At 32.5% G+C, this 12,954-nt stretch overlaps 1 protein-coding gene across 2 annotated transcripts; it reads right to left on the bottom strand.

Moving 5' to 3' along the window:
* LOC133289261 (polyadenylate-binding protein RBP47C'-like) lies at nt 1-6,025 on the bottom strand. Of its 2 annotated transcripts, none has more exons than XM_061487158.1 (6): nt 5,373-6,025; nt 2,734-3,199; nt 2,150-2,205; nt 1,923-2,053; nt 1,729-1,825; nt 1-414 (listed from the first exon to the last, which is right to left on the bottom strand). In XM_061487158.1, exons 1-6 carry the CDS (start codon nt 5,709-5,711, stop codon nt 247-249), a joined length of 1,257 nt encoding a protein of 418 aa, XP_061343142.1. In that variant the 5' UTR covers nt 5,712-6,025; the 3' UTR covers nt 1-246. The 2 variants fall into 2 exon arrangements, with proteins under 2 accessions (XP_061343142.1, XP_061343143.1); XM_061487159.1 differs by having other exon boundaries at nt 1-411.
* Nucleotides 6,026-12,954: the final 6,929 nt, after the last annotated feature.

The raw sequence follows: 12,954 nt of genomic DNA, 5'->3' as shown, positions 1-12,954 counted from the left end.
GCATACTTAATATAATTATTTCAGTGAACAAGTTTTAAGTTACTCATTTCTCCTACGAGTCTAAACGAATGATAAATTGAATTTCTACAGTGCTACCCCAGGTTGTCAAAATTCAACTCCACTCCACAATTAGGAGGGAATCTTCAGAATTCAACAGATCATGCAAGTTACAAGGGAAAGAAGTCAATTTGCTCGTTCAAGGCGTGCTGCTGTTGTGATAGCTGCTACTCCTGCACTGCACCTCATTCAGCTTACTTGTTGTTGGTGGCCTCCATAAACAGGGTAAGCCCCATAAGCAGCAGCAGCATATATGCTCGGGTCATGAGAAGGTGGCAAAGCATATCCATAACCATCATAAACAGGCCCACCATAATACGCTCCACTCCAAGGATTGCCGAAGTCCATTCTAAGCTGCTAACCAATGATATATAAATTAAGTTAGAATCAATCGCAAATGCAATTTGATGACAGAGCATGAAGACAACCCGGTGTTCTAGTAGTTACCATAAAGTCTGTCTTTTTTGGGGAGGAAATGAAGCAATGAAAAACAAGAAAGTTATCTACGATTACTTCTTATTAATAGATCAACTTTTAATTGATAAAAAATAATGATTTAATTTATTTTATAAAATGATTTAATTTTTGCTCACTTTTAATCATGTGTTTTAGACATGTGGGCGGCGATTAGTCCCCCATCCGGTTTTGGAGGAAAAAATTTGATGAAAATTTTGGTGATCCCTCTTGCAAGGAGAAAAATTTTCTTCCCCTTTTATCCATATCTTTTACTCTTTTCTCCTTTTTACCCTCCCCATTTGTGAGAAGGGAGCATTGAGTGAGTGGTGCTTTCGGAGTACCCAAATTCGAGCTCATCTTCAGTATGTGCTTTCGGAGTACCCAAATTCAAGCTCATCTTCAGTACAACAGTAGTATGTACTACTGCCATTGAAAATTAAACACTTGTCTTTAATATATTGTTTTTTCTTTTCCATGTCATCAATCAACATAGGTGTTTAATTTTTATTGGAGGGATGTAAAGAAAAGCGGGTAAGACAGTACTATTGTAGAAATTTCTCCCAAATTCCTCTCATCTTGGAGGAGATTTTTACAAAATAATAATAATAAAAAAAAAATTATATGATGTAATATCATTAAATGAGTTTGACTTTCAGTATTTATTATTACAGTGAATTCATTTTAATGATGTGACAACACAGATAAATGAATTGACTATATAAATTAAGGGGAGGTTATATTTACTACTTTTTTTCTTATTACCTCTTACTACCAAATCTTAACTGTTGATTTCCGTCAATCTAACGATTACAATTAGATTGGCAGAAATCAACGGTTAAGATTTGATAGTAAGAAGTAGTAAGAAAAAAATGTAGTAAGTATAACTTTTCCTTATAAATTATACTGAAAATTTATTAAAATTAAACAAATAGAACCGTTTTCTTTAAACTAAGTGTAGTATATGGTTGGGAGGTTCAACACTTATTACTCCTCCTGTGGATTGTATCCCCCGGTCAGTCTCCCTAGGTTATGTCCTGATAGCTAGTTTGGATTTTGTTTTGATTTCCCAATGTATCCAAAAAAAAAAAGTGTAGTATATGGTATTACTAGGTGAGTTATTGGTCATTAAATGGCACTTGTTCATGAAGATTAATGGGCCTGACAAAAATGGCAACGCTAATGTGTATCTCTGTATGTGCGTGAGAGAGACATTACCTGCTTATTTGCTGGATTGCGACCCCAAGAAAGACGAACTGTTTGCTTGCCAATCATTGTACCATTTAACTTTTGCAACGCCTCTTCAGCATTATTTCTAGAAAGGTTGTTCAGAATAATGTAGTAATCACATTGACATTGAAAACCATGTTATCTATGAATATGCAAAGATTTGACAGGGCCAGAACTTTTACCTGTTTGCAAATTGTACAAAACCACATCCTTTTCCAACTGGTATCTTAACAGACACTATCTCACCATACTGGGAAAATGGCTGCCTAAGATCTTCAGCTGAAACATTAGGGTCAAGTCCTCCAACAAATATCTATAATGAATCATCCATAGAAAAATAGTGACAAATCGATTGAATTAAAAAAAAAGAAAAAAGAAAAAAGAAACTGATAAAAAGCTGAAAGCTTACAGTTGTGTTTGTAGAATCAGCTTCAGATTGGCTGGATGTGCCATTTGACTGGCCTCCTATACAAAGAAACAGATTAAATCAACACCCAACAGGTAGTGATATTTCAGACTTTTGCAGCAGCATGCAGCGGAAAGACAAATGCAAAAGTTAAACTTCAGAGATATATTACCAAAAACAAGCTTAATGGGTCAAAAACCGCAACAGGGGAAACTGAATGAATAAACGGATTCAAGGAGTTTTATGATTTAGTTACTTGCATACTCAGGAACAAATAACATCATGCCACACACACACCAAATGGTAAATGACATAATAATTGCCATTTCAAGCGATTTATTCATCTAAAAAGACATGGCAATACCAATTTTCAAAAAAAATTGAAATCATCACTTAAACCATTTACGTGCAATAAAAATGTAGTTCCTGAAGTTCATCAGTGTTCTGGGATCGAACAATCAGTTACATGAAACAGACCAACTGAAATTTGAGGGCGAAATAGGTTTTCTTTTAATGGAATGTATAATATCCTTTTCTTTAAAGAGTAAAATTTCCAATATCAAAGCTAGTTATGTGATTTGGCATACCTTGTTGATAGCCAGACGATTTCCTAGGAGTTGCAGCACCGATACGCATGGGCCTGCTAGAGCAGTACACACCATTCATTTCAGTCATAGCCTGAGACCTCTCATTATCATCTCCAAACCTGACGAAACCATAACCCTTTGAACGGCCAGTATTGGCATCAAAAACAACTTTTGCAGCTTTAACAGAAGGGTATCTACTAGAAAAAGTTTCATGCAACATGCTATCCGTAACATCTGCAGCTAAATCTCCTACAAAAATAGAAAGATCAGGAACATTATCTGAACGCTTGTCTCCTGTGCTAAATGTAGCCCAGTTCAGGCGGAAAGGTTGCTCCGTGTTAGGCATCACAATTCCAGCAAAATTCTGTAAGACTTTCTCAGCTGTCCCATGTGAATAGAATTCCACAAATCCATAACCCTCTGATAGACCAGTCTGCTTATTGCGAATAACCTTAATGGAGGAAATCTGCAAAAATGTATGACATAAGATACATTAGTTGATCCATCTTAAGCAATATGCGAAGCTCAGGAATCATTTTCTATCATGACAAGCTAAGCTTTCGAAATTCAGATTATTGTTCATCAAACTAGAATGGCAGAGAAACAGCACTGAAGTCACCTTGTTTAGTTAAAACTAGCTACCAGCAATAACAGCACCTGAAGCTTTCACCTTCTCCTCAATCCTAAACTATTCATACTTTAAATGATACTAAAGCAAAATCTCATCACATAGAAGAGTTCAGACTTATGCACAGAAATGCTAAAACCCTCACAGTTCCCATCTATTTTAATTTAAATTTGAATCAAATGGTACCACCTAAATTGATGCATGACATGAAAAATCAGAAAATGAAATCATGGATGGGATAATTGAACAAGTAAGATGCAGAAAAAACGACTGAAAAAGGATTTATCTTATTTTCTAGATAAGAGTAGAAAGTTAGACGATGAAGCATACTTTTCTTACTTTTTAGTTACGAATAGAGCACTTAGGTTTGAACCTATAACCTCATTTAAATTATCCATGCCGTTCATTTCCAGCCAATATTGATCCTCTAATGTAGGAAATAAAAACTCTCATGTCTTATTTTACATGAGCACTTTTGTGAAAAGATCTCGGTCAACCAAAACTTTTAATGATAAATCAACTATCAACAATCAAGATGGCCCTTTTCTCTTCTCAAATCCTTTCAATCGCTCTCTATTGGACAGCCAATGCTTGAAACCCAGCCAAACCACCACGTAACCATCATATCTCTGTCCATCAAATTTCTAATCAACCATCATCCAGACGCCACCTCCACCTAAAACCCCAGCCTCCTCACCCAAAGAGCCACCCAAACCAGTTGCAGGGGAAACAGATATGGGCATGGGTTTGGGACAGTAGCAACGGAACAGCGACTCCAGCTGCCAGCGGGGAGAGCTTGATTGCAGTTGTGGTTGGGGAGTACAGTGGCATGGTGGGTGCATAGAAGTGGGGGCTATTTGGGTGAGGAGGCCGGGATTTAGGCCGCAGATCATTTTAGTTAATGACCATTGATTTGTTATTATAAATTATGAATGATTGAGGTCTTCTCATGTCTCGTGATCATTTTAAAATATGACATGAGATAATCCATTACCTCAATGTAACATTTTATCCTTATGTATAAAATTTCGAACACTAGGTCAAGTAACACAGCCAATTTATTCAAAGCTTGAAACCCTAGCCTCCTCACCCAAAGAGCCACCCAAACCAGTTGCAGGGGAAATGTATATGGGTATGGGTTTAGGACAGCAGTCGTGGAACAGCGACTCCAGCTGCCAGTGGAGTGAGCTTGATTGCAGTTGTGGCTGGGATGTGCGGTGGCATGGTGGCTGCAAGTTTTTCGGTTGACTGCATAGAATTGGGGGCTATTTGGGTGAGGAGGCCGGGATTTGGGCCGCGGATCATTTTAATTAATGACCATTGATTTGTCATTAAAAATTACGAATGATTGAGGTCTTCTCATGCCTTGTGATCATTTTAAAATATGACATGAGACCATCCACTACCTCAATATAACATTTTATCCTTATGTATAAAATTTTGAACACAAGGTCAAGTAACACAGCCAAATTCAGAACTTGAAAATTTTATTTCCGGTTCCCTTCTCAATTTCAGTTAGAAACGTTTGAAAGAAAAGCAAAAGTGGTAAGGAAAGGTAAAGGTTGGTATCCACTATTCCCTTTCCATTCTTCAATATTTAATTCCCAATCAATCAATCATTAATTGATTAACAGATTATTGACCTTTTAATTACACAGTAATCAAAGGGAAAAAAATATCCTTTCATTGTTGAGGTTGACACACATCCTAAATCAAGCATGCAACCTTATAGAACATTGTAACATAGCAAAGCCAACCCAACCCAACTTTCAAACCTGTGTGTTTTATAAACTAGAGAGCTCGTAACTCAATTAAGACTCAAGCTTCCGAAATTAAATTACTCAGGAAGTAACCAAAAAAATTCTTGAAATCCACTAATAAACAAGTAATTATGCATTTGTATGCGGTGTGTCTTAAAGTGTAATGCCAAAAAAAAGTTTATATATATATATATATATATATATATATATATATATATATATATACACACGTAAAAGTATGAAATTAGGACCTCGCCGGTGGAAGCGAAACAGCGGTGGAGATAATTTTCATCCATCCAATGATGCAAATCGCCGACCCAAATCGTCTTGTTCTCGGCGCTGGATCCCTGATGCTGATGAGGCACGTGCGGCACCTGCTGCTGGTATTGGTGGTAAGGCAGGTAGGGCTGCGGTGGCGGCGGCGCGTAATGTTGAGGCGGCAACATGTGATGCTGCATTACCATGGCCGCCGCTGGGTATTGCATCGGCATCCACTGCTGCGGCAGTGCCACTGGCTGCGGTGGCGTTTGCTGTTGCCGTTGCTGATTCTGCTCCGTTGGTTGCGAATCAGAGCCGTTCGATGATTGCATCTTCTTGTATAATTGTTATCACTTTTTTTTTTGTTCCGTTCTAGTAATGACTATGGCAGATTCAGAAATGAAAAGCCAAAACCAAAAATAAATAAAGAAAAAAAAAATTGTGCGTGAGGGAGAGAGAAGTTGAATCTGGATTTTTAAAGAAAGAGAAAGAGAGGTCGCGGCAAGGGTCTAAGAAGATGATTTATGTTGGGATGATGAATGCGGTTGTCGTTTTGACCATTGGATTAGGTGATGGCCTTCGATATGAACCGTGGGATCTACTAATGAGGGATATGCATAACACTAGTGTCATACTATGGTTTGCTTCCCTCTCTCTCCAGGATCCGCCGCCACCTCTTCCCTCACTCTCAGTAGATTTTTGTTTTATTTATTTATATACTTTATTTGTTAGTTTGTGCACCGTGCAGGTGCAGTGCAGGTTAGTACTTTAACCTCAGTTCACCTTTTTTACTGCTTCAGTGATGTTGGGATGTTAATGACAGGAAAAATAAAGGAAATGTAAAACTGCCTAGGAATCAGATGACTCAGATTTACATCAAACTCAGGCGTACTAGGAAATTCTCTATCAATTTGCACAATTTTGTTGCAATTTCCTTTATATAAACTAATAGGGTTTTATAAGAGTTATGTTGTAGGAAAAGTGATTGTGTTATGTTATAGAGATTCGTTTTGCGTGCCGAAGTTTTTTTTTTTTTTTTTGCTACGGGCCCCATAAAATGTTGTGTGTGTAGGAAACTTTTTGTGGTCATGTTAAATGATAGATGATAAACCCAAACTAATATTATGAGGTTACTTCTCTGTGTTTTTTTTATCTAAGTAATTAGATATGATAAGTGCAATTTTAAAAAATAATTATTGGAATAATTCACTTTTTAAACATATAATCAAATTAATGCTATCAATTTTGCACATTAATTAAACAAGATCAATTACACATGTTAGTGATGTTGGACTCACAATTGTAAATTTACAAATCTTGCATGATTGACGTGGGAGACTAATCTTATATAATCAACCTACGAAACTTACTACGTGACATAATAATAACTATGCAATGTCCAAGCTCGCATTAAAAAAAAAAAAAGAAATTCATACAAAATGCACACGGAACTAATCATGCACATTTATAATGTATGATATATTGACAGCATGAGAGTATCCTATTAAAAACACGCGAGATTAATACCAAATATTTTTAGGCAAGATTAATTATTTTAGGAGGAAGGTTATACTTATAACTTATTTTCTCTTATAATTATATCTTAACCGTTAATTTCTGTCAATCAACGGTTATTTTTTATTTCAAATTAATAATTTATTAATGAATTTGATTTGTGAAAATAATAATCGCTGATTGGCGGAGATCAACGGTTAAGATATGATTGTAAAAAATTGTAAACGAAAATAGGTTATAAGTATAACATTTCTCTTATTTTAATATGGTAAAGTGTATTATTTCAAAAGTTTTATAAGTATAACATTTCTCTTATTTTAATATGATAAAGTGTATTATTTCAAAAGTTTCTTTTTTAAACTAGGTTAGTACCATCATTTGGCCGAGAAATTAAATATCTAATTTTAGGGAAAAGTTCACCATGTGCTTTAAAATCACCTATGCTCATGCAGTTTGTAAAAAATAAAAATTCACAAAGACATTTGTGATAAAAATATATATCTTTTGCAAATGATAATATGTGATAAAAAAATAATTTTTGAATAAATCACATGAGCATTGGTAAATTTCTCCCCTAATTTTATTAAAACAATTTAGGAAAGAGCGCAATCTAAATAAAATAAAAAAGTAAAAGGCGGCATGAATAAGATAAGAAGTAGCCAATTTCATCTCCCACTTAAAAAATTTATGAATTTTACACATACAAAATATTAATTATTCTTATAACTTTTATATTAAAAAAATAAAAATATTATAATGCCAATTTTTTATTTTTTTATTTAAAAAACAGTGCAAAAATTATGTGTAAATAACATGACTATGTTACAAGATAGACCCTTTATCTAGAAGAGGTTATTGTATACTTTTAAAATAATTCTTTTATATTATAACTTTATGATATAAGCGAATTTGTATGGAGGGATAAGTAAAAATTGAAACTTTTTGGACCCCAACTTTGCATGAGACAGGAATTCTAAATTGTTGTTACCGCGATCTTTACTCACACAAAGAAAAAGAATCAATTTCATAATATGTCGTTAATATCAAATTCACAACTTAATAAAAATGTTTTTTTTTTGGTAAAATAATAAAAATGTTTTTATTAACAGGTAATTAGTGTCGGCAAACCCAATTCAATTAAGAACACCACAAGGAAAGCTCTCTGAATTTTAATTAATAAAACATGATTTATTCTCTTCTTGTTAATATTTAGGTCTTATGATATTCTAATTACAAATTAATGAGAATTTAATTCCCATAAAAAAGAAATAATTACAATTTAATCAACATTAAATATTAAAAAAAACCTTCTCATAATAATTTATAAATCAATCATCATTGAACATAACTAAAATAAAAAACTAAATCAGCCCAGAAAATTTTTCCCAATTAAAAACTTTGCAACAAAATATGCATAACCTCTGCCCTTAAAACATGGCAACTTTTTTTTTCCCTTTATTATTTTTTAATAGATTTTTCTTTATTCTTAGTATGTGAAAAAAAATTGTATAAAATGTTATTAGCATTAAATACAATTTAATTATTAAATATATTTTATCTCTATTTAAATATAGAAATAAGTTGGAATATTATTATTATTTGCCAAACTCATCCTAAAAACAGAAATAAATTTTTTTCACTTTGAAGCAGTGACCCTAGAGAATAGATCGAATTATTGTTATTCACATCCTTAATGGTCATAAATTTGATTTATTCTAGGTTTTTTTTTTTATTGGTTGTACCAAATTTCTTTAATTAACCATAAAATGCTTCCTTAAATTTCTTCAAATTCTCACATTTAGACCAACTTAAACTTGGACCGGATCCTTGATGTCATGCCTTAATTGACATCGCTTTAATTTTGTTTTGAAATTATTTTGATGATATAATTTTATTTTCTATTTATGTGAAATATTGTTTCCAATTAGAAGGACAGAAAGCGAATGAGAACAATAATAGCAAACTGGATGTATACTAAATCACCATTATCATTATTTATATTTATATCTATATGCTTACACAGATTCACGGAAGATATGAAGGTGGAAAAAGTGGGATGCAGCGACAGCTGCTATTTGATATATGAGTAACATGATGCACATATGCGAGGCTAAGAAGAAACACACCCAAAGCACAACTATAAGTGCGTACGTTCTATATGGGATAGCTATTCATATTAATTCATCAACTAAAATTGTGAATTTTGTTATTTATGCTCCTTTCATTTAGGCTTATATAATTATTACTATTGGAAAAAATTTCAAAGCAACCTTTCATAGGGCTTTGGAGCTATGTTGGCGTGTGGGAAGGAATTAATGGCCGGCACCGGGGCTATGCCCCGGCTCCGTTGGTCGGAAACCGTCGATCCAATTTCTAACCCCGTCATTCTTGGTGTCAGGTGTGGTTGCAGCTTCAAATTCAAGGGTGTGGCGGCGCCACAGGGCAATATTTTCTGCCACTGTAGCTATCTCTTCGATACTGTTTTTGTAGGTTGTCACTTGCTCCTTGTTCTCCGTTTTCAGTGGCCTTCCTAGAGCTGAAAAGGTTCCACTAAAAAAAATTATGGCAAGAAGAATGGGACTGACCATAAACACAAGCTTCGAATTGGCCATTATACAGTAAGTAGTGAGTAGCCTTGAGGTGGCTTTAGAGAGTATATATGAGATTTGAATGTGTGAATGTGGGGGAATTGAGATCTATGAAGTGGTGCTTGCAAAATGTTGTGAGTGCGGGGGGAGTTTATATAGGCCGAAAAGTCCAGGGCTCAAACTAAAATATCTAATTTTAATTAAAATGTGGGAAACTATAAATGGTGAATGTAAACTTTTTCATGATTATGCTCCCTCAAGATTCTCTTTTAGTTACAACTGTGAGAGTAAATTCTAGTCTAGTGTTCCTTTCGAATTTTTCTACTGCTCTGTTTTGCATGTTTCATACAACTATTTTTCGGTATGTTAATTTCCTGAGACATTTGAGAAATATTGATTCATCAAGAATAGTGTGAAACAACTACTGCACTCACTATGCCAGTGATGATTAGACGTTTCTGGTACGAACCCAACTGATTTTTAATATCAAGTGTTTGGCGGCCTGGGCATGGTTTAGATTTCAAACTTGGATCATCTCATATTAAATAAAGAGTTTTATTAATCTCATGCAATAGGATATAAATTTTTTCATGTTATAGAAATAATTATGTGTAAGACCCAATCACTTATAAAAAAAAAAACAATACAAAAATCGATGTATATGTAAGAGAGAAAAATATTGTCCTACAACATAAGAATATATTTTCTCTTAAATAAAATATAATATGTTAATATAGAAAAATTACAATTATTTAAAAATAAATTAATGATAATAAAGAAAGAAAACAAAAAAATATTAAAATAAATAATTATAAAATTATCACCGTTGAGGATTCATTTCCATCTTATCATCATATTTCTTGAGTATTGAGTATTACCAAGATTATTTATTTATTTTAATATTAATTAATGATCCAACTAGTTATATACATTTATATTTTTATTATGTTGCATTTTACAAAATAAAAATAAGTCTGGGATAATAAATATATAAATGAGTAATAAAATTTTATTATAGAAATCGAAATATTAAAATATGAATAACCCAAGTGTGGTGGCTAAGTTGGTAGCTTGGGGACTGAGTGGTGGGAGAGGATCTCAGTTTGAATCTTACCAACACTTGGGGAGGGACATAAGTACTGTAATCCTTGGACTCGCACCCGAACTCTGGATTAGTCCCATAAGAGGCTCAAATAGTCGAATTCGTGGGGATACCGGGAGTTCTGATTCATCTCAAAAAAGTAACTAGGATCAATTTCAAAAAAAAAAATATGAATAAAGTAAAAAAAAAAATACATGACGCTCTTTTTTTTGTTTTTTTTGGGATACATGATGACACTCTATGGTATGGAATAATTTCTCACTGCATAAACACGAACTTTGTATTGAATTAAAGTCCATTAATTTGTTTACCCAAAAAAAAAAAAAAGTCCGTTAACTTGTACAATGCCTGAGCCTGGTTAGATTCAAAAGTCAAAACTCACGAAGTTAATGGAAGTAACTATTTCGTTATACATTTATCTTACGAATAATATAAATTATTAAAAAATTCATCATTCATCATCTTAAGATTTTGGATTGAAGTGGTTCTTTATATGGTATTAGAGTTTCAGTCACTATATGGTCATGAGTTTAATCATCACCGCCCTCCACTTGTGAAATTAAATAAGTATAAGGTAAACTAAATATTGGACCTACGCAATAATTCATGCTTCAAGTCCAAAGAGCTCTTGCGTGAAGGAGCGTGTTAGAAAACAATATAAACCATTAAAAAAGTTATCACCCATCACTTTAAAATTTTGAGTTGAAGTGATTCTTTTTTTTTTTTTTGTAATAGTTGAAGTGATTCTTTACACAGGTGTAACTAGTACTCGAGTATGGAGGCTTTATGCTCTTTTCATTCACATGCATTTTCATATTGTAATATTAATTAAGATTGGATCTGTTATTTGTTTACGCTTTAATTTTTTATTCAAAAAACAAAAATAATATTGAGATAATAAATATACTCATCTTGCTTTAAAATAATTATCATCATGTAACTTAAAAATTTAACAAAACATTATATTTTTAATTTTGTCATTATTTTGGTACTTTCACTAAGTAAGATGAGAGAGAATAATAATGAAGTAAAAAGTAAATTAGTTAAATAAGATTATATATTTTTGAAAAAAATTAAGAGTATTTAATAACTTTCTTAATTCTTTTCCATTTCTTTAAATAAGAATGGTTTTATTTTATATATATATATATATATATATATATATATATATTTTGAAATTTTGATTCAGATATGATAAATATCAAATGTCGTGCTTTTCTAACTATTAAACTTTCGAGTCAAGGTTCTAAAGAGGAATATTTTTATCATGTTATATGAGATAATTTTATTTTACGTAACAAAGTGGATGAGACCCACAAAGGAAAAGAGAGAAAAAAAAAATAGGTCTCATCCACTTTGTGTATGTGCATAAGATAAAATTATTTCATACAACATGAAAGATATATTTCCCATAAACAAAAGACAAATCACAATCCAAAGTTATTGTTTTAGTAACGATTCAGATTTTACCTGTCCAAAAAATAATAAGTTCAAATTCTAAGACTAACAATTGGATGGAGAGATTCAAATCCAAAACTCAATTTGCCAGAGCCGTTAGACTTCAAATATGAGTTGATATCTTAAAAAAAAAAAAAGACAAATCACATTGTTAATTAAGGTTAAGATATCAAAATATAAATATAAAGTAAACACAATTTTGAAATAATTTCTCCCTACATAGACAAGATGCCGAATTGGACTCCATTAATGTCGCTGGTTGGAAATGGTATCCTGGTCGACAACATCTCCCCGTGTGGAACATGAACAGATATGGTCGGTTGATAAGTAAGCTTGCTTTAGTCGTTTTGCAATGCCAATTTTTTTTTTTTTAATTTACATATTATTTTTGTAATTTCGATTCGAGTGCGACAAAAGTCAAATGTCTCTCCAAAATTATTTTTTCAGAAAATCTTTCTAATTAAAAAACATCCCACTTTAAGTATGTTTAAAAAAACATTTTCAAATATGTTTTCTTAAGTAAACAATGCATTTTCTTTGATAAAAAAGCATAACTAAATGAACTCTAACATGGGGAATCTTCATTTGTTTGTGACGTTCCATTTTAGAGAGGAGTCTTTGGCTACATTTTTTCTTTTTCTAATATGCAATAATATTCTTTTTCGTAAAATTTACCATATATATAAGGTAGATTATTCTTATACCTGCATAAGAATAATAAGTCTTACATCTAATAATAGCTCACATATCTAGTATAAATTAGAATCGTTAAATATAAATATAATTAATGGCAAAAATTATGAATATAACTTACACTGATATGAAATAATTTGACTATATATTACATAAGTAAAAGTTAAAAACAATCCCACTGTTAAGTTATACCTAGATCAGCAGTAGGTTTTTCTTTTT

The sequence above is a fragment of the Gastrolobium bilobum genome, unplaced genomic scaffold, assembly GCF_033153095.1.
Source record: "Gastrolobium bilobum isolate Gb01-03AN ecotype WA unplaced genomic scaffold, APGP_CSIRO_Gbil_v1 utg9887, whole genome shotgun sequence".
NCBI classification, from domain to species: domain Eukaryota; kingdom Viridiplantae; phylum Streptophyta; class Magnoliopsida; order Fabales; family Fabaceae; genus Gastrolobium; species Gastrolobium bilobum.
Note: the sequence above shows the minus strand (reverse complement) of the source record. Positions and strands in the feature narration are given on the sequence as shown.